This window comes from Verticillium nonalfalfae, assembly GCF_003724135.2.
Source record: "Verticillium nonalfalfae strain VnAa140/NRRL 66861 chromosome Unknown scaffold_30, whole genome shotgun sequence".
Lineage (NCBI taxonomy): Eukaryota > Fungi > Ascomycota > Sordariomycetes > Glomerellales > Plectosphaerellaceae > Verticillium > Verticillium nonalfalfae.
In genome coordinates this window covers 1-20,210 of record NW_021167255.1, presented here as the reverse complement: position 1 = coordinate 20,210, position 20,210 = coordinate 1, and the positions used below count along the sequence as shown (strand labels likewise).

The following is a 20,210-nucleotide window of genomic DNA, read 5'->3' as shown; positions in this document are numbered from 1 at the left end:
AGAATTACTCCCTCTTTCTTCTCCCCTTGTGATCGTACAGAAGCGAGAGCGACATGCATGCTGAAACCACCACACCGCCGCCTACCATGTTCCCGGCTCCTGAATATGCATAATTACCGCGTTTTGTCCTGCCTCTGACGCCATGCAAGTCGTCGATGAGCTTCGGTCGGACTTTGTCAAGGAGGGGGTATCATATGCTCCTTTCCATTCCTGCCCGAGTTCGTTCGGTACAAAAAAAAAGCAAAGACATTGTACACCAGGTGTATCAAGTTGTGGTGTGCGAACCAAGAAAAAAAAAGCTGGCAAGTCCATGACATTGGAGACAAACCAACCTGATTTTTTTTTGTTTTAGTTGAGGATGCCCTCCCACATGCCGGGGCCGCGGTAGCCACCGAGAGCGAAATACGAGTTCGTGGCAACCGAACTGCGGGCTGCTTCGGTAGCGCAGCACACGCGCTTCCTCGGAGACCCGCGTTCCACCGATGCCTCAGGGACCATGCCCGTATGAGGTCTGCTCAGTGAGTTTGACCAAGTGAGCTCCGAACGAGCCAGCATCTCGCGGACATTTTCCTGGAGCGAGGATTTCTCAAGAAGGTCCCTGCTTCGCTTGCGCGACAAGCATCCGACGGGCGTCGCGACCGCAGGGTATTGATAGCCTTGAAGTGCCTGCAGAGCCCTGGCAGCATCATTTTCCGAACTGCAGCTCATACCCTCCAGTGCCATGCCCTCGAGCTTGCCGACAGGGCCGTTGTAGGACTCCTGCGAGGACGGCAGGTAGTTGTCTTCAAAATCCTCCGGAACAGATGTGATTGCTGGCCTCGGACCCAGTCTCTCACAACTTAGCTTCGCGCTGCGGAATCGCGCCGAAACGCCCATTTTCTGGGCTGGCGCGCTAGCGAGCGACGATGCAGAGGATATGGAAGACGAGCGTGAGGTCCGAGAAGAATCAGACACCATGGATTCGGGAGATGAAGCAGTGGACACCGAGATGGCCAAGGAAGTGCGGCGGACGGGGAGAGCAACGTGCGGAGAGGAAGTGACGGGGACTTGCCACCTGTCGAGGCTCTGAGCTGCGCAGGCGTTGGAGGCTTGAGCCATGGCCAGACCCATCGCCGAGCCCCTGCCCAGGAGACAAGACGCAGCACTCACGGCAGGAGTGCTTTGTCCAGCCAGTTGGGGGGTCATGCGAGGCGTGGGCAGGAGACCAAGCGCAGGGACATGGCGGCCAGGCGTATACGTGGAAGCGGGCACGGGCTCCATCGTGTGGGGGGCGACGTAGGATCGAGGAGTCGGGGTCGCATCAGCAGAGCCCGTGGCCGTTTGGCCTTGGATCGGTGCGTCGCATGGGGTAGAAGGCAGGTTGCCACCCGAAGGCACCGCATGCTGTCGCGACTTGAGCTTGAGCGATGCCGCAGGGAAGAGTCCGCCGACATTGTCGAGGCCAGGGTTCAGGAGCAGAATGACCTTCTTCCAGTTGGCGCTCTGCTGGGCATAGAGAGGTCCGGAAGGTGAGCCTGGGGGTGGCGGGGATGGAGGCGTGTACTTCAGGACGATATCGGTCCAGCGCTGGAAAACGTCATCGGTGATGTGAAGCTCCCAGTTGACGGCAAAGATGAAAGCCAACTCGTTCTGATTGATCTCGTTTGTTGCGAGACCGGAGATTTTGCTCCAGGCACGGGCGGAATAGTTGCGGTCTTGAAGATACTTGGAGGCGAGAATCAGAGCAGCGAGAAACATGCGGCGGCCGCATTGAAGAGCACGACACTCATGACGGTCGTCCGGCTGTTCCATGGTAAAATCGTGCTTTGGGACGTGGGGCTTGATCAGGATGAGATAGTACAGGGCGACTTGGAGCGTGGAGTAGCTGGTGCGCGATCTGCGGAGCGTCTCCTGGATGAAGGTGCGCAGGGGCAGAACGGCCTTGCCGCCGATATCATTGTGGCAGATGACCGACGAAAGTGGCCAGATGGCTTCGACGATCTGTGTAGAGGAATCTGGAATTGACACAAAGTCTAAGCATGGGACGTAGACGATCATGATCAGTGACGGTAGCTTACCAACAAGTGTGTCCACAAAGTTGACTTTGCGGTCGCTTTGGCGGACGAGTGCGGGGGGTGCTCTGGAATCGGAGCCGTTGGATCGCCGGGGGTTCTGGCGCAACTCGGCCGGAATAGCAAGCGGTGCTTGGTCGCATGCGACGGAGCGGCGTGTGGCAGGATACGCGTCGCATGAGTCCGAGTCGGAAGAGGTGTTGGGGGAAGTATCGGTGGAGGACTGCGACGACGCCGCAGACCAGACCCGAGCGGACGAGGCGGAGTCGAGGGAGGAGCTGTATGGGTTGTTGAGGTAGGAGGAAGAGGTCATGAAGGCCGACGAATCATTATCGAAGCACTTCATTTTCGATCGAGGTGAGCGCGGGGGTGGGAGGGGAGCGTTGAGGTCGGATTCGAAGAAGACTAGTAATGTTTGAGCGCAAGCAGCACTTCCAGTCGTCGTCAAGCGTTCGACCGATTTGAAACCGTGGTTGCCGTGTGTCGTAATACCGAGGGGGGGATGCGGGTCTTGCAGTAGCGCGTGAATGCAGCTGCAGGATCCAAGACGAGTTGGTATGGAGCGAAAGCTTTAGACGCGAGAGTCTGTGGCAGACGAGACACGGAGAATCAAACCGGAAGAGACGAGGCGGACGACTGGAGTGGTGAAAATAGTGGTGTCAAACAGCATGACTGGCGATTCCCCAAAAACCTTAAAGCGGGTTGAAGGAGAGAGGGCTGATTATATGGGTGCTACTGCAGAGAGACCATATGATCAGAGGCGGAGGGGTGAGAGTGTTGGTGGAGGAGTGGTGATGCTGAGGATGTCGACGATGGAGGGCTGGAGGTGGAGGGCGACAACGATGTTGAGCGGCGTATATGCAAGTCACGATCAGGGTGTGGCTGATGGTTGCAAGCGCGACTTTATCTGAGCAGGTGAGTCGAGATGTGACTCTTCCTTTTGTCGGCCGCGTGCTTTGCTTAACGTGGCCAGAGGGGCGAAGGCGGAAGGCAAATGGCGACAAGGCCAGCTGGGTAGGCGTGTGACGAAGTCGGAGCCTGGGGGGGGTTGTCCAACTGTTGGGGTCTCGGGCCTTAGGCTGGCCCAGTGAGGTGTTGGATGACTCTTTCCCGGGGGGTCGAATCGAGTGGCAAAGGGGTCAGGCAGCCAACTCCGAGAATTGCCGGCAACGAGACGAAAGTGACAGCTGGGAGCGAGCTGGCAGGGAGTGGTGTGGGGTGGCGAGAGGTGCGATCGCGGAGAGTGACGGAAAACCAAAGGGGGCGAATGAGGGAAGGAGGGTGTGACTAAGAGATGATGCTGTGCCTGGTCAAAGCGCTGGGGATGAAAGAAACAGTGCAAGCGTCGTCTGATTGCACTTTGGAGGGGGGGCGAGGCAAGGCGCCAAGCTTCCAATCCTGGAGTGGCGGAGGGGGAGAGCCTGGGCGAGGCGAAGAAAAAAGACCACGGAGAACCCGGCCTGGGGTGTCGTTGTCTTGTCGTGTCGGTTTCGGCTCAACGCGGTGAGTTGCGTCAGGCAATGAGTGGCTGTGGATGACAAGGACTGGACAGGTGAGTCTCGGGATTTTCGCAAGGAACAAGTGAATGCCGCTGCGAAGGATGCACCGAGAGTTGCTTGGGCTGTGCCGTGTCAAGTCGTCGGGTTTTGGTGTCAAGTCGTGTTGTTCTGGGCCAGCTCGCGAGAGAAGTGGGCAGGTATAACGTGACCGGGTGACTGTGTCTGCGCCTGTGACTGTGTTCGGAACACAAGTGACGTGACAGAGAGGAGAGAGATGGAGGGACGGAATAGGCAAACAAAAGGCAGGAGTGGAGATGTCCGTTGTTCCTCTTGACCTCTGTTGAGAGAAGGAGAAGAAAAAGGACTCCGATGTGCAGACTTCAACAAGTCGCTATCGACCTAGATCTTGGAATCGAACATGGCGGCGGCTGTGATCGATGAAGAGGAAAAGGGAGGGGACGAGACAGCAGGCAAATCCATCACGCGTGGGTGGGTGGTTGACTCGTTTTGAAGGGCGCTATCCTAAGGCATCGACTTACCATGGCTGCAACAGTTTCGGGTTGCAGGTGCTTCGCGGGCACTGGCAACTGCTCTTGACAGCGACACACCTCCAAGGCGAGGGGGGAGGGGAGGGGACAGGATGGGTGGGAAAGCGTGGCCGGTCTTGAGCGCCATTCCATTGGCTGTCCAGCTCACACTTGCAGATTGTGCTCCATAGTTTGATCCACCTTGCACACCACTCGACACAGGAGTGGTTGACGAGTAGTCGCAGCTGCAGACATGCTCCTGTCCCCCCCCCCCCTTCGCCCTTTCCCCTTGTCCCCTTCTGCCACACTCTGGCGCCTGGCCCCTTGCGCCCAGTCCTGTTGCTGTCGGCAAGCCCATTTCGATCCCACAGTACCTCCATCTCCAGATGACAGTCACGTCTGTACAGTTCTGACTCTTTTCCACTGACTTTTGGAAGGGCAAACAGGCAGTCGGCCCTGTATCGTTCATCGTGACAAGGTCCAGTGACTCGTCTCCTTTCAAACCTGCTCAGTTGTTCTTACATTCTGTGCTGAAAGGACCGGCTTCGGGTCCCGTCCCGTCTTGAGGCGCCATGGGGACTCGAGACATCCGAGCCCATCCGCGACGAGTCCGACGGCTCGCATCTCATGCCATCGGCTGCACGCTTCGGGCAGTCCGCCAGTCCGGCCTGTATACTGTAGTCACCAAGCCAAGCCTCACGGTCGTGGCAGGGCCATGTCTATCTTGGACTTCGAGCCCCCTAATGTCTTGCGGTCGATAGGCCTACTCTACTATCAAACGCCAGCCTTCTTCTTGAATGCAGCATCTACATGTATCCCGCAGCACGAGCATCTTGTTGCCTAGAGACGATGCGTGACACTGGCCAGGACTACCTAGTCTAATCGACTCGCCGATACGTGGCCAGGCTCGCAGGCCACCCACCTGGGCAAGCTGGGCCACCCGGTCGAGCCATGCCAGGCCACCCACCTCCACGACTACCTGCTCTCTAGTGCCATTGTTCGACGAGGTGTGCCAACCACGACCGGATGGTCCGGCTGCTGCCAATGAAAGGAGACGCTTTCCAATCCTCCAATTACGCCGTATTGGTAAGAACACCTTGCCTTTCTGGGCCAAGACGGCCGTCACTTTCATCCATCGTATCCATCTCGCCACGAAAGGGGCCTTCCAGGCAATCTTGGGAACAATGACGCCGGACATTGGTTCGTTTTTTCGGAGTACGGAATCATAGCAAGCAATGATCGGTGTCACACAGCTGCACGTTGAAAGACGCTCAACGTGCTTCTTCATGCCCGATATCCTGACGACGATGATGGATCGGCGTGGGCCCATCAAGGCCTTACGAAGCACTCCGCCTCTCGTGTGAATCAACGTGACCGCCGAGGCTGGGTCTGCGTTGCGAATGTGCGGCGATGCCTGACGAACGACCTGCACTCGTTTTTGGCGGGGAAGCTGATGGCTGAGCCGATGATGCCAAGGTGCATGTCCCAAGGCGTCTAGGAAAAGGGCTCTGACGCAGCCATCCCTGTTGAACTGCGGCAAAACATTCTTCTCACGGCGTTATGCTGGCACCGTCGCCGCCTTCCTTTCCCAAGGCAGTGAGAGAGGAGAGACTGGCGGGGGATCTTACACTGGCTTGACTGGCAACAGCAACTCCCGAAACGCAGGCGATCGGGCGTGCACCACCCCTCCCTCAAGCCTCCCCACTGGCGGTATCCGCTTCACCCACTGAAGGCGCATCGTCAGCCACACGGAGAGCCGGAGTCTTTCCCATGGTCATCACTTGGGCAAAATGCCATTTTTGACTCATTCGCCGGGCGCTTGTGCCATCGCCCAGGCACTTGCGAAACCCTCGAACTGCTTCCGGCTCACGGAGCAACGCCCCAGCACGATACCAGGCCTCCTGCCCTTCTCATTGAAACGATGCGTGTCGAGCTGCCCGCCATCGCTGGCAGTATGACTCCACCGCTTGACTGAGACCCGCCAGCGCCCAACCCAAGCGAGAGCGGATGTGAAGGCCTCACAGCAAGGAAGCTGCAGGAATTTTGCAGCTCGGAACTGTCGCCATGTCACGCTCGCCGAACCAGCCCCGCTCCGCTCCGCGTCAGCGTCTGATTGGCCGCCGTCCTGTTCGACGACAATAGTGATTCGAGATGATGCAGGCATTCCTATCACCGTCTCTTGACGACGCCTCGGATCTTGCGCCACGGCGGCAGAGGTCCGGTTTAATGTTGCTCGCGGACATGATGCAATTCTCGCTGGAAGAAAGCTTGGGAAACCCGACCTCGGCACTGAGTGCGTGGCCCATGGATTGTCCGAGTCGTTCCAGCGCTGTGCTGGCGACCTTGCTAGCCTCGAGGGGAAGATCTATCGACACCGGGCCAATGAACGTCTTCCCACAGCAAGCGGGCTGGAAAGATGACTCAACGCAAGACGAGCCCACAACGACCTGACTGACCTGTGACCATTTTCACCCTCCACGTGAAGCATCGGCTTTAGGCAGCACCCGCTTCACGGCCTTTGTCAGGTCGAGGCTGCACCTGTTACGCACCTCCACCTTCCCACGCCTCTGTTTTGGGACGCTTTTGGTGTGCAGGACGAACGTCGCAAAGCCCAGCCTCGGTGACTTGTTCGGCAGGACACCCATTATGCTTTGTTGGGGTTTCCCCGCGTGCGTGGCTCAGCCCCTTTGTGCGCGCCACCTTTGCCCTCTTGGCAGGCAACCTCAGCTTCGTGCCCAGATCGCAGCTGACCCGTGGGACAAGTACAGTCCGCCACCGGAGACCGATGTATGAGGACACATCCGACATGCTGGCTTGTCCTCGAAGCTTTTGGACCCAGCATCCGGCTGCGTTGCCTTGGGCGTTGCTGCCTGGCCAAGCATGACGGGCCACCCCTGCACAGTTATCGCCAGATCCTCTTTTCTAGAATGCTTCCTCATGACAGTGGTGATGAAGGCTCGGTCGGCTACGCCACAGGTGCCCTCTGTTGGATTGCATTGGGCGGGGTTCGCTTGGGAACTCCATCCGCGCCATACACCATGCTGACATATTCATCATCTGTGTCATTTTGCCTAGACGTCCGGCGGATGCGAGTGACGCGCCAGCTTGTACCTGACAGCTGACGTGTGACTTGCCAATAGTTCATGTCGTCAGGATCCTGGATGTCAGCATATCGGTCGCGAAAAGAGGCCATGGCAGTGAAAAACCAAAGTGAAAAGTCGAACCGAAGAGTCGGCCGCGCGTGGCCAAAGTCGGACAACGTACAAGGCTGTAGCCTGCCAATGTCCCCTCTCCCTCTTCTGGCAAGTGTGCGAACATATGAGGTCTTCATGTCGAATCTTTTTTCAATGCTTGGCTAGTCTTTCTGTCATAAAGCCTCAATTTTCACAAGGTCTGCGGTGTGCACTTTATGTGTCCGGACAGAAGGGTGAAGAGACAGGGTACACCACTATGCGTGTCGTACTACAGGTACCACCGAAGCACACGGGGAGCACACAAGTCGTATCACGCACTCCAGAAACATGGTCCGACGGCTGTCCCACTCGTGAATTCGAGCCTGATAAGACCCCGTCCAAAATGTCAAATCGCGTGGCCTGGCGCCCATCAGTTCGGCCTGATTGGTAGTATCGGCGACTGACAACATGAACAATGTCCATGGGACCGCGTCTTTGTGGCCCTGCGCCTGACATCTTTGTGCTGGAGTTGGCGACGTCGTTGAGATTCCATGGTTTCAGTGCTGTTTGTACACGGCGTTTGTGCCTGCGTGACTCGAGACGTTCATACTGGTCGAGTCGACATGGCACTGAAAGCTGTTTCGTCGGGTCATAATGCTTTGAAGGCTGCTTCTGCTGGCACGGCCTAGTTTTTGTCGATGCTGCGAGTTTTTGATTCATCTTCATACTCACTGCGGAACTCCGCGCGGGAAAGGGCGTATGACCACAGGAAATGACAGAGGTGGCATCATGCTCATGTATCCTTTGAGCACCCCGGTAAACATACACAGGGGATCCCGAGAGTTTGATTTGGGAATGGCCACTCATTTCTGCAGCAGAACATATCTTGAGTGGCGGGTCGCCTGCCTATCGCAATGTTGGTGACGATGTCTGCTTTTTGAGTACGATAATTTCAAGGGGGGTTCTTCTGTCGGAAGCGCCTCACCATGTCGCCGGTTATGCGTTTCAATATCCCCCAGACTCGGTTTCCGGTTCTTTCATCACTTCATCGCCTTGTTCTTGGTCGTCACGTTTGCAGGAGCAACGTCGAGGCGCCTTTGTTCGAGCTCGCAGAGGCTGCCTGGGCCGCACCAGATTATCTGTGACGGTCAATCAGCCCTATGGCATCTCATCACGTCGTGGGTGAACCTCAGCTACAGTGTTGTAAATTCAGTCCTCTTACTATTGCAATGTTAATCAGCATCAACAAGTGTCTCCAGCCGCGTGTGTCTAGGGTCTGCCGAGATGTTATAGCGCGGTATGCCGAAGATCACGATGCTGCCCACCGTACCAGGATGTTAGCTGTGTGTTTCTCTAGCTAAGCATGATGGCAATGACTGTCGCTGTCATACTTGGATCTCATAACAGAGTCGCCTCTTTTCGTGCATGGCCTAGAAGGAAGCACCACTCGAAAGCACGTCACAGTTCGATACCCGGTTAGCATGATCCACGATTTTCGAGGGTTGAAATGTACCAGTCTTTCGAAATCCTCCCCAAACCCACAGACGTATATGCACACTTCAGACTTCTCATGTATGAATCAAATTCTTGATGATGTGGAACCTCACGTCAACCTCACACCAGTAGCGTAGTGTACGCATGATCTGGGTGTTGAAGGCACTGGTGGCATCGAGACAACGACACAAAGGTGTGTATGTCCTACGGATTTACACCTAAACATACCAGTTTATTTCACTCAAGCCAAACCAGTTGATCCTTTCTCGAATAGCCGTATCTCGTCACACTCGCTTCCAGAATGTCAAATGCTGCATCTGGTTGCCAGAGCAAACGAGAGATACGAGATTACTGCAGTAGACAGATCTTCAAAGGCCAAATATCCACAGCTTTGCAAAGTATGCGGTCATACAAGACAAGCTGAAAGCTTGAGACCAGGCCTCGGATACCCAACGATCCGAGCAGTTGCCCATCGACCGGCCGGTAGGGCTGGCCGCCGAGATGAACCTGTCCACCAAAGGTACGGCGGTAAGATCAAACGCGCAAACACGGTTCCAGTCTGGAAAGTCGACGCCACCTGCAGGTTAATCACGTCAAATCTCACGGGCAGCCGCATTATTGGCGTGATCTGGGTAGATCCCGAGCTTATGAAGATCTACTTGTCTTGTGAGACATGGCGATATTAGCGAAAAGCACAGATCAATAAGAAGCGAGGTGACGACCAGCGAGGAGAAACACAAGGTAGCGTTGGATGCCAGGTACAGATTTGGGGGGTTTAAATTTCACTTCTTGAGCGAAGTAGCCCGTCGTCCGGCCAGAGGTTTGCCGTGTATGGCATCCCATCCCGCGGTAACGCCATCCCCAACTTAGAAACGCACCGCTTGCTAAGTCCCCATGTTACTTCCTCGGCAGTTGTCGCAAGCCACGGGTTTGACTCTGCCGTGCGAAGGCGCATGACGGAAATACGGTCGAGTCTTGCCATGTTTGATCTGGCACGTATGTGATGTTTGCCCATCGGCCATGGTGCCCAAGGCCGCGGCATCCAGACGATTCCCGGCATGAGCTCCTCATATAAGGCGGAGGGAAACCCCGATTTCCGCCACAAGAGGTCCGGGAATATGAGGCGGCGGAGCTTAGTGGTCGCGAGGGTGGGCAAACGCGCCATGAGTGTGTCAAAGGCGCATCATGAACAGGCTCGGGGGAGCGATGTTTGCTTGCTTCCTAGTATCTTTCTCCACAAAGTTTGCGCATCGGGCGTCAACTGACTCGCAAGGCGGTCTTCTTTCAGTAGGCCATGACGAATACCAGTATGCCCAGCGACATTCTTCGGTTTTCGGAGGGGCTTGACTCTGGTGATCGAAAAAAGCAAGCAAAGGGGAGCTCTCCTGCTGTTTGTTGGCTAGATTTTGTTTTTTTGGATCATCAGTCGGCGCCATCGCTGTCGGCAGCGCGGGAGGGACGGAACGACGGGGCAGCAAACGCTAGACTCAAACGGCGAAGACTCTGGTTCAGGCACTTGGAAGGCAATCGAGGCAAGGCGTCATATGATTCTTTCGTCGGCGCAACATGGTACCAGAGGGACCACGAAGACGGCCCTGAAGGCAAATAGCAGTAAAGAAAAGCAGAGTCAAACTAGGCGGGCAGCAAAAGGGGGCCCCCTTTCCCCTCTCATCCAAGGGGTCCCATGTCGAAACTTAGCGATGTCGAGATGAGACTGCAACTCGCTGTATCAAGGGTGCGGCAATGGTGGTTGGAGGGGGCAGGTGGGGGATTACATAAGACCTCCCGCTTCAAGCTACGGGCTTGGTCGTCGAGGGTAGTCCCGAAAGAGGGTGCATTCCCGCTAGCGTATGTGCAGTGCATGACCAATGAGGGGCTCGCCCAAGGCTGTTTCCTTGCTTTGCGGGACGCCGCTTCCTGTCTGTTGCTGCATCGCTATCGGTCGGTCGGTCGTGCTTGCTGGTGGTGTGGTGGGTGGCAGTTGCCACTTGTCGCTCCGCTCCTTCGCACCTGCCTGCACCTGCGATCACGCGTACATCACCCCAACCCAACATCTGGCATGGTCGATGAGCCTGAGGATGGACAACGTTGCCGAGATCATGTCCCTATAGAGATGTCCATCGGTCCAAGTATCGTTCCCCTTTTGGGCGCACCAGTGAAGTGCTGTCTTGCCGCCAAAAGCAACGCATCAGCTATTGTCTAGCCTGGACTCAACCGGCTACTGAGCATCCGAGACGAGAGACAAGAAAGAGGCCCCCCCCCACCACCGAAGCCCACAAACCTCCAGCATTGTCTCCCCCGAACCAGCATCGCGGAAAGGATGACAGCAACGGCTCTTGACCGTTGGCCGTGGGCGGAAAGAGACGACTGCTGGCAACAGTCCAATCCCTTGCCTCGTACGCCTCGAGCAGTGAACGACCTTGTGTTCACTTCTGACCAGCCTAGTCCGTGACAGTCGCAGTACAAGGACGTCTGCCACTATATCTCAGCTGATATCCCTCTCGCCATCGCCCGTCCGTTCACTAGACCAGACCGTCCAACAAACGACCCAGTCTACTTTTCTTGACGGCAGTGCGCCGCCTTTGCCCCCACCCCCCCGGTCACTGTCTCCTCAGGATCGGCCACGACCCCCGTCGATCCAGGCATTCGCCCTTCAACTAGATTGGTACCAGCGGCGGTATCAACTTGACTTTTACTGGCTCGCTCACTCTCGCTGAATCGACACGATTCGACTCGGCTGATGATTGCTGGTCACAAGTGACCTGTCACCATATCTTGCCTTTCCCTCTTTCTTCCAAGCATCGTGCAAGTCTTCGTCTTCTCATCTTCCAACCTATTCTTTTTTTCTTGACTCGCATATTCCTCAATCGCGGCTTTCTAGCAGCGAAAGTCCATCGCTCACCGCGCCTGTTCTGCGACGCAGTCTCACAATTCGGTCTCTACCCTCAACTACCCGCCGTCAAGCTGTAACCGCCACGCCGTTGACCCTGCACCGCCGTTCCATACCCGTTCGTCCAAGGCCCGAGCAGCGGCCTCATCAACCACAACAACAACATTGCCTGGCCGCTGCACCGCGAAAACGCTCCCCAAACCAACGTTGCTGCGTCTCTCTGGTCCAGGACCAGCATGATATTGCCGTCCTTTCGGACCTGAGATCCAAAAACTCGCGACCTGGGCCTGTGGCGTAGCGCATCGCAGCGCACCATGGGGTCGCTCGCTGGCGTGTTCACCTCGCCGACCGATGCCACGACCAGCGCCACCGACGACACCACCAGTCCGCCCGAACTCAACGACACTGACTACTTCAACCATGTTCTCCACCTTTCCGGCCCCGAGGCTCAAACCTCCCTCCAAAGGGATCTGCTCGCTAAAGCAGCCTCGTTGGGCATCAAACTTCCAGAGCACATGCTGTCAACTGATCAGAAGCGCAACACCTCTAGCGCCGAGTCGCAAGGCTCGACCATCGCTACCTACCATGCGCGCACCTTCTCCTCCACCTCGTCTGCTTCCGCGAGCACGGCACTAACTTCGCGCTCTCTCCTTGTTGACAACAACGATTCAGAGGCATCGCTGAGAGTCGATTCTGCAAAGCGAGCCAAGAACACGAGCTTTACCTACTACGATCGATACCTCACACAAATCGACCCGAATCTCGACCAGCCCAAATTTCTGAAATCACACTCAGTTGAGCTGCCCGACAACTCGGCACAGAGCTTGTTTAGTGTCAGCACGCGGAGAAGCTTCATCAACATTAAGGAAGGCCTACGGAGGATACGACGCAAAAAGAAGGCTGCAAGCGGCCTGGACCGTCCCATGTGAGCCTCGCTTGCCACCATAACCTTGTTGAGTCCTGTGATCGCTGACTTAATGAAACCCAAGTGCGTGTATCTGCTGTCGCGACGACTTCGACAAGTCCTCGTCATCATACGACCTCCCCTGTGGTCACGCGTATTGCGGCCAATGTCTGAAGGTCGTGGTGCAACAAGCTGCGACAGACGAGTCCAAATTTCCACCCAGGTGTTGCACGCAGCCAATACCAAGCTCTATCCTCAAAGACCTCCTCACACCCGAGGAACGACATCTCTTTCTCAAGGCAGTCCGACAGTTCATTACTCCATGGGATGCAAGGATATTCTGTCCGAATGCTGCCTGCAGCGAGTTTATCCCCCCACGCAGCAAACTTGACCCTAAACATCCATTCGATGTAGAGTGTAGGAATTGCGACACAAGAGTCTGCATCATGTGCAAGCGGAACGCCCACCCTATTGGGAAGGAATGCCCGGAAGATTGGGAACTGAACGAAGTGCTCAAAATGGGCGAGAAATCCGGATGGAGGAGGTGCTACAAGTGCCGCGCTCTGGTAGAACTGGCACAAGGCTGCACGCACATGACCTGCCGTTGCAAAGCCCAATTCTGTTATATTTGCGGTGCCATATGGAATCCGACCGTTGGCTGTCCCAACTTTTGCGATGGAACAGAAGAGCTGGAAAGGAGACAAATCGAGGAGGAAGCTCGGACTGCAGAGCTGGATGCCGAGAAAGCTGCACGAGACGCCGCGGCGGCGGCCGAGGCCGCTCAAAACGCAGAGGCCAAACGCCGCATGCACGAGCATCCTGCATTTTTGGCTCTACAAGCCGACGTGTTGGCTCAGAGGCAGCGGTTTCAGGACTTCGTCAATGAGAAGCGGTGGCACATGGAGATGCGGCACGGCGAAAAGAAGGCTGCTACAGCGGCTAGACACACAGATCAGACGGAGAAGATGGAAGAACGACACGCAAAGACCGCCTCACACCTCGACGAACGACAGATTGAGGCCGAGATGGAGCTCCGAATGACTCTCCAGCAGAGCGAGAACAGTGTTAAAATCAGACTGAAGCACATGGAGGCATACTGCGAAGGCCTAGGCCATGGTCTCGACTCAGAGCTCCCCAAGCGCGTTGTGACGGAACGCGACCTGCAGGAGCTTGGTCAGCAGTACAATTTACGAGACGGCATGGCGCGGCTGCACCAGTCCAAGATCAATGTTTTGCGCGACCGACAGGCCAAACGCATGGAAGAGCTGCTCGAACGACAGGCAAACGAGCTGGAGAAGCTAACGGACCGGAAGGAACAGGAACTCGAGGCGCTCGGGAGCGACTTTGCTCAAGAAGAAGAAGAGCTCGCCCAGGTCTTCAGTGAGCGCAAGCGCATGATGCTTCGTGTTTGGTCTCTGCGCCTCGAGGTTCTGAGAAACGAGCTCGAAGACAAAGATAGTCTTGCATATGTTGCTGTTGGGTTTCCGCCTTGGAATGGCGACTACAGCATTCGGGACGACGCATCGCACGCAGTGGCAATCGTCGCTTCTTGTTCTTGATCGGCGAACTCTTTCACTCGCCGAACTGCAAACGAAGTCTCTCTTTGGACACCAATCCTTACAATGCTCATGAAAAAGGATCACTTGGACATAACGTACCTCGGCTGAGGGCCGACGGAGTTAATCATTTCTGGGACCTGGAGTCATGGAGGAAGGGGCTGAATCTTATACCACGGATGAGCGCCGAAACTGAATCGGGCAAGAGACGGAATGTTTTGTCGTAGTTGTGCCAGAATCTCAGCATGCACAGCTTGGACGCATGGAACCAAATCTTGCTGTATCGAAAGTGACATGTTGCCAGCATGGCGTCCCACTCGGCTCACGGGTCTTGGCTATTCTGGGATGTCGAGACAACCACCAAGGCCGCGTTTGTACCGTTGAATATCAGACCATCTCCTTCAAGGTCAAAGTGGGACCAGATCCGACTCCAGCAGGCTTGCGAGCACGGCCGATCTGGCTAGTCGAAGCCAAGTCTAGAGCTCGAGCCACGACTTTCGTGACCCCCTGAACCGTTTCATCCGTACCACCCCAGACTGTCTCGTGCGCATGGAAGGAATTCAAAACTTCCAACGGCGTGTGCGGTAGCCGCTCGCCACAGCTGACGATTTGCTCTCCTTGAGGAGGCGTGGGATGGGGCTGGCGCGAAGTATTCCTTGCTCATTGACCGTGCTCGCACACGATATTGCATTGTTCCCTACCGAGACCGTTTACGCATCTCGAAGTCGTGGCGTCCGCGTGGATCGCGCGAGTAGAGTTCTGTACCATTTGTTCCTCGAGTCAGTTGTTTAGTGTTTTCCCCTCCTTGTTGGCCTCTCGTACGTCAGCAGCAATCTTGTGAGGAAGTCCACTGGGAGGGCTGTTCCCTGTCGTTGAACCCGTTGATGATGCGTCACTAGGATGGCTGGGTAGCAGCCGCGACTTGGGAACCCACCGGATACTACTACGTCCAAAGCATACAAACCTCCGTGATACCGTTATCGCAAGAGTTTCCTCAATCTGGACGTTCAACTACAGGGGTTTACCTTGTTCGTCCGAACTTCTGTGCGCTTCAGACAGCCTCAAGTCATACCCATCACGGCACCCGTCTCAGAATGACTCCTCATTCGACTTGCAGCGAGACTCTTGGTCAACAAGCTCGTCTCGAAAATCTACACTACGAGCAACGGCTCCGAGGACCTAGCGCCATGACAGATGTGTCTGATGGAGCGTCAATCGAGGGATTACTGTCTGCTAAAGTTTCTGAACCGCGGACAAGGTCATTTAAGTTCACGTCGTTCCCTCGTACCCTGCAGCCAACCCTGCCATTCCCCTTTGTTTCGTTTCCATGGTATGCTTTCCATTTTCTAAAGAATGAAATTACAGAGTTGTGTCCCCAAAAGTACTTGAAGCTTCTCTTCCTCTTTGACTCTTAGACTCGCCCTTGCAACTGCACATCTTTGCGGACAGCTCTAGCGGCACCGCACCGACAGACCCGCATCAGGGCCGCGAATATGAACTACAACCAGAGATTCTCAGAGTCGACTGAAAAGCTGGCACCACTAGCGAGGATTGAGTCTCCCGATGCCCTGGTGGTAGGGACGACTCAGCTCTTCGAGGGTGGCCAGATCCGGTACATTCCTATGCCCACGCCGGATCCCAAGGACCCCCTGAATCTGCCAAACTGGAGGAAATGGCTCGCCATCGGCGCTCTCTGCTTCTGTGAGTCCATCTAGATGCTTACCGCTCAGTGTCAACACTCGAAAATGACGGTGGAGAACTGACGAATCGATAGTTGGCGCGCTGGCGCTCGCGGCCGAAGCCATCGTCGGCGCCCTCGTCCCTGTTTTTGTCCTCGAGTACACAGGCATTGATCCCAAGATCCTCGCGCAGATCGACATCAGCCTGCTCGTTCCTCCTGGCCAGGTGAATCTCAACCCGCTTGATATCCTCTCCGGCCTGGGCGGACCCCCGTTGTCGAAGGTTGCGCTCTTGGCCTCGCTGCCCTTGCTCGTCAATGGCATCAGCTCGTTCTTCCTCGTGCCGCTTTCCATCGCCATCGGCCGTCGTCCCGTGCTTCTGCTCGCCGGCGCGTGTGCCTGGACTGGCGGTCTCTGGGCTGGCTTCTCGACGAGTCTCAACAGTCATATCGCCGCTCGCTGCTTCCAGGGATTGGGTGCCGGTGCCGTGGAGGCGCTGATCCCGCTGATTGTGCAGGACTTCATGTTCATCCATCAGCGCAACAAAGCCATTGCTTCCATTGGCGCATCTCAAGGGTTGATCATTGTCAGCTTGGGCATTGCCAGGTGAGAAAGTCTAGCATGGGTCGGTTTCTCTCAGGCATCTGACCTTCTGGCAGCCCCATCATCGTAGCCAGGCTCGACTGGCGTTTCATTTACTATCTCACCTCGGGTGTTGCCATAGTGGCCTGGATTGGCATCATCTTCCTCGTGCCCGAGACGCGATGGGTCCGCAGCGCCGACGAGCTTGGTACGTTTATGCCACCCCCCAGTGCGCCCTCTCCCATCTCGTGCCCAGGCTGACTTCAAGTCCCCTCCTCCAGCCGGTAAGGAAGTCTACCTCCTGCAGCCAGGTGAGACGCGTCCCCGCCTCGACGTGGCAGCCTTTGGCCCGCGCACAAACCAGACCGACTTTGGCATCCTGCACTGCGGCACCGAGTGGAATCTCGCCTCCAAGTCGGTCTGGGAGACGCTCAAGACGACCCTGTTCCCCAACGTCATCTGGGTCATCGCCATCAACTCGCTCCTCGTCTCCATCCAGGGCGCCGCCGGCCAGGTCGGCTCCTCCGTCCTCATCGCCGCCGGCTGGGACTTCGAGAAGCTCGGCTTCGCCGTCGTGCCCCTCGTCATCGCGAGCCCCTTTGTCTGGGTCTTTGGCGGCTACGTCGCCGACCTCATCTCCAACGCCCACGCCCGTCGCAACGGCGGCCGCCGCGAGCCCGAGGCCCACCTCATCAGTCTCATCTTCCCCCTGGTCGCCGGCATCGTCGGCGCCTTCCTCTTCGGCTACGCCGCGCAGAACATCCGCACCCTGCCCAGCATTGTCGTTCTCGTCGCCATCTTCTTCATCGGCTTCGGCTTCCTGACCGCGAACACCATCTTTGCCGTCTATCTCGTCGAGAGCTATCCTCAGTTTGCAGGGTGAGTCTCCCCCTTTTCCGTTTGGCTTCTTTCTGCGGCATTCTGCCTCGAAGCGCCCCTCTGTCGCTACCTTTTTCTTATACAAAAAGACCATTATACTAACGTGCACTTCCAGACCCGTCCTCGTCAACGTCTCCTCCATTCGCCTCATCATCGGCTTCGCCATGTCGTTCCGTGTCACGGACTGGATCCAGGACCTAGGGTTCGAGGTCAACTTTGGTATCTACAGCGGCGCCTTGGCGGCTGTCGCCCTGCTGCTGCCGGCCATGTACATCTACGGCAAACGCATTCGTGAGTGGACCGGCGGCCGCCTGGAGGCGCGCGTCGTCAACAACGTGGATGATGACAAGGACTGGAAGGCCGACGTAGGGAGGAGCTAGAGGGAGCGCCATGCCGGTGCCGGTGTTATGCCCGATGACACGAGCTTAAGGGATATACGGGCTAGGTGGTGAATGGCGTTGCTTTCTTACGATTGGGTCTGTTCTTGCGTATTGCCTGTTTCATTTCGCAAGAGAAGAGTTCTTGAGAGGGAAGTGTGCTTTAGACTGCTAGCCACTTGACGTGGTCGTAGACTATGTGTTTTCTTCCTGCAAGCAAGATTATGCGCTCGTTCACCCAATTTCAATTTCTTGACTTTTGCAAAACACCTTGCCTGAACATCTGTGGTGATTCCGAGGTCCTCTCCACTCCCCGCTTCACCTCAGGCGAGAATGTGGTCCATGACACTCAGTCGACGTCTTCCATGCGAGCAAGAAGTTCCTGGTGCTGCTGCAGGCGCGACTTTTCGGTGTGCTGGTGGTGATGGGCCTTGTTCGACTTGGCCGTGGCCTCCTGGGTGCGTTGGGCCGCTTTCTGCTTCTCCGACATGGCTTTCATCACCTGCTCATCGGCAAGCTTCACCTTGCTCATGTAATCGACCAAGGCACCGAGGTACTCGTTCGCCTGGTTCACCTCAAATTTGACGTTGGCACCCTGCGGAAAGGCAAAGGGCTGGTGGAGGTCAGCGTACATCTTCCGCTCCTCGTCGGTCCAGTGAGGCGGGCCAGACAGCCCTCCCGCACCGTGGGTCACCATCCAGGTGAAGCTCTCCGACATGAGCCTCTTTTCCTGTTCGGTCCAGTCGCCCTCTGGGTACTGCTCGATGGCCATCTCGTAGACCTTTCTGACATTGCTCTGAAACTCTAGCAGGATATCAGTAGGTACCTTTCCGCGCATTCCACTCGAGAGCCAATGCGCCAGCTCGTCGATATGGGAGGCGGGAGAGGCCTGCGCCGGACCTGCGACTTTGGCATTAGGCTTGCCCTTGCACTGCTGCTCGACCAATTTGGCGCGGGCTTGGGCGACCTCTTCGATCTGCTCTCTCTTGACTCTGGCGACGGCGACGAGAGCTACCTGGCCGTCCAGCTGGTTCTTCATATACTTGCCGAGGTGCTTGTAGAAGTAGGTAGGCTCGAGCTGGTAGATGGTGTAGCGGATCAGGCTCAGACAGCGATGATAGACCTCAACCTCGTGCTCCTCGAGCGGCTCGCACACATCCTTGCAGCCGCAGTGACCCTTGATGGGACCCCAATCAGGCCAGGTGATCTTGTCCCCCGGCATCATGGGCAGCATGTAGACTGGAGCACCCCATGGGTTGTTATCTTCGAGAGCCACAATGGCAGGCACAAAGGTGGACTCGAACTGCTCGGGAGGCATCTGCTGCGCGGCGAGGATGTCGCGGTGCATGGCCAACAGGACAGAAGCGAGGATCTGGCCGCGCCGCTTGGGGTCACCGAGCTGCTCCTTCTGGGCCTTTGGAGAGCGGACGGCACTCCAAGATATCTTGTACTTGTCTTGGATCTTCTGGAGCGTGTCGGGTAGCACAGAGCGGGTCTTTTCGTTGAAGAGAAAGGCAAGCGCCCAGATGCAGGCAACTTCCTCGCGAGTCTTGTCGCCAGGCTTGCACCCAGGCTCTGGGACGCCGAGGAGAGCGAAAGCGGCAGGCACGTATTTTAAGACTGGGCCGCTCACGGCTATGGTGCGCAGGTTGCAGAGACTGTGGCCGAAGCCAAGATAACCCGCCAGCATTGCCTCATCGTTATGAATATATCTGTGGAAGATGGGCTTAGGGTCGGCGACAACTGTCGGGCGATAGTCGGAGATGTCGGCAATGGGACCGCGTTCGATGGCTACGTGAGCCGAGCTCATGCATGTGTCGGATGCCATGACCTGGGAGCTCTCAAGTTATGAAGATGGGTGAGAAGCGCAGGAGGCAGGCAGGTTGATGTCTCTGACGGCTTAACGTCAGCGGTACGAAGGAATCTCAGAGTAGGTGCCTGTTGCGCCCGTTGGCATGCGGCCTGCGTCTCCGTCGAAGATGCGCTGTGGAGTCTGCGTCAACCGAGGAAGACGACGTGGGAAGACGACGTGGGAAGAAGCCGGAAGGGAACGACAGATGCCTTGTCGGAGGAGAGAGGTATGCGTGACTGCTCGGCCTAGGCAACCCAGACGTCAAACAGAGGAAGGAGAGCCGCCTGCTCAAAAAACAACTCAGCTGCCGACAGGAAGGCACGAGAGGTCCCCGTCTCTACTCGCTGACGTCTTCCAATGCATCGCGAGGACTGTTACCTCACCTGACATGAGCACACAGCAACCATTCACCGACCAAATATGTGCCAGTCGAAAACCTGCTCTGCTCGAGTGATATTGATACTTTGCATTTCCAATCATCAAACATCTGGGGAAAAGAACACCCATGAACGAAATCAACGGAGCCATTGCCAGCTGTTGCTGCTATTCTGGGCCATGAAAGCTTGCAATCACTCCGCCGCACCCAAAACGCCCGATCCTTTTCTATCAGTTGCCATGTTGCCCGACCTCTCTCACAACGCGCAGCAGCGGCTGTGTCCACTCGACCCAGCCAAAACGACAGAGAGCGCCAAAGAGAGAGAGAGAGAGAGAGAGAGAGAGAGAGAGAGAGAGAGAGAGAGAGAGAGA

General features: G+C 56.4%; 4 protein-coding genes across 4 annotated transcripts; 2 read left to right on the top strand and 2 right to left on the bottom strand.

Annotated features, from left to right (window-relative positions):
* Nucleotides 1-348: 348 nt before the first annotated feature.
* Nucleotides 349-2,397, bottom strand: D7B24_005096 (uncharacterized protein; the record flags this gene model as incomplete). Its single annotated transcript, XM_028639258.1, has 1 exon — nucleotides 349-2,397. The coding sequence occupies one exon, from the start codon at nucleotides 2,395-2,397 to the stop codon at nucleotides 349-351; it is 2,049 nt and encodes a 682-aa protein (XP_028496300.1).
* Nucleotides 2,398-11,948: 9,551 nt separating this feature from the next.
* Nucleotides 11,949-14,097, top strand: D7B24_005095 (uncharacterized protein; the record flags this gene model as incomplete). The annotated part of the gene is made up of 2 exons (XM_028639257.1): nucleotides 11,949-12,559; nucleotides 12,624-14,097. The coding sequence occupies 2 exons, from the start codon at nucleotides 11,949-11,951 to the stop codon at nucleotides 14,095-14,097; spliced, it is 2,085 nt and encodes a 694-aa protein (XP_028496299.1).
* A 1,490-nt stretch (nucleotides 14,098-15,587) lies between these two features.
* D7B24_005094 (uncharacterized protein) lies at nucleotides 15,588-17,614 on the top strand (the record flags this gene model as incomplete). Its single annotated transcript, XM_028639256.1, has 5 exons — nucleotides 15,588-15,795; nucleotides 15,869-16,379; nucleotides 16,433-16,563; nucleotides 16,637-17,234; nucleotides 17,350-17,614. The coding sequence occupies 5 exons, from the start codon at nucleotides 15,588-15,590 to the stop codon at nucleotides 17,612-17,614; spliced, it is 1,713 nt and encodes a 570-aa protein (XP_028496298.1).
* A 346-nt stretch (nucleotides 17,615-17,960) lies between these two features.
* On the bottom strand, nucleotides 17,961-19,421 carry D7B24_005093 (uncharacterized protein; the record flags this gene model as incomplete). The annotated part of the gene is made up of 1 exon (XM_028639255.1): nucleotides 17,961-19,421. The coding sequence occupies one exon, from the start codon at nucleotides 19,419-19,421 to the stop codon at nucleotides 17,961-17,963; it is 1,461 nt and encodes a 486-aa protein (XP_028496297.1).
* Nucleotides 19,422-20,210: the final 789 nt, after the last annotated feature.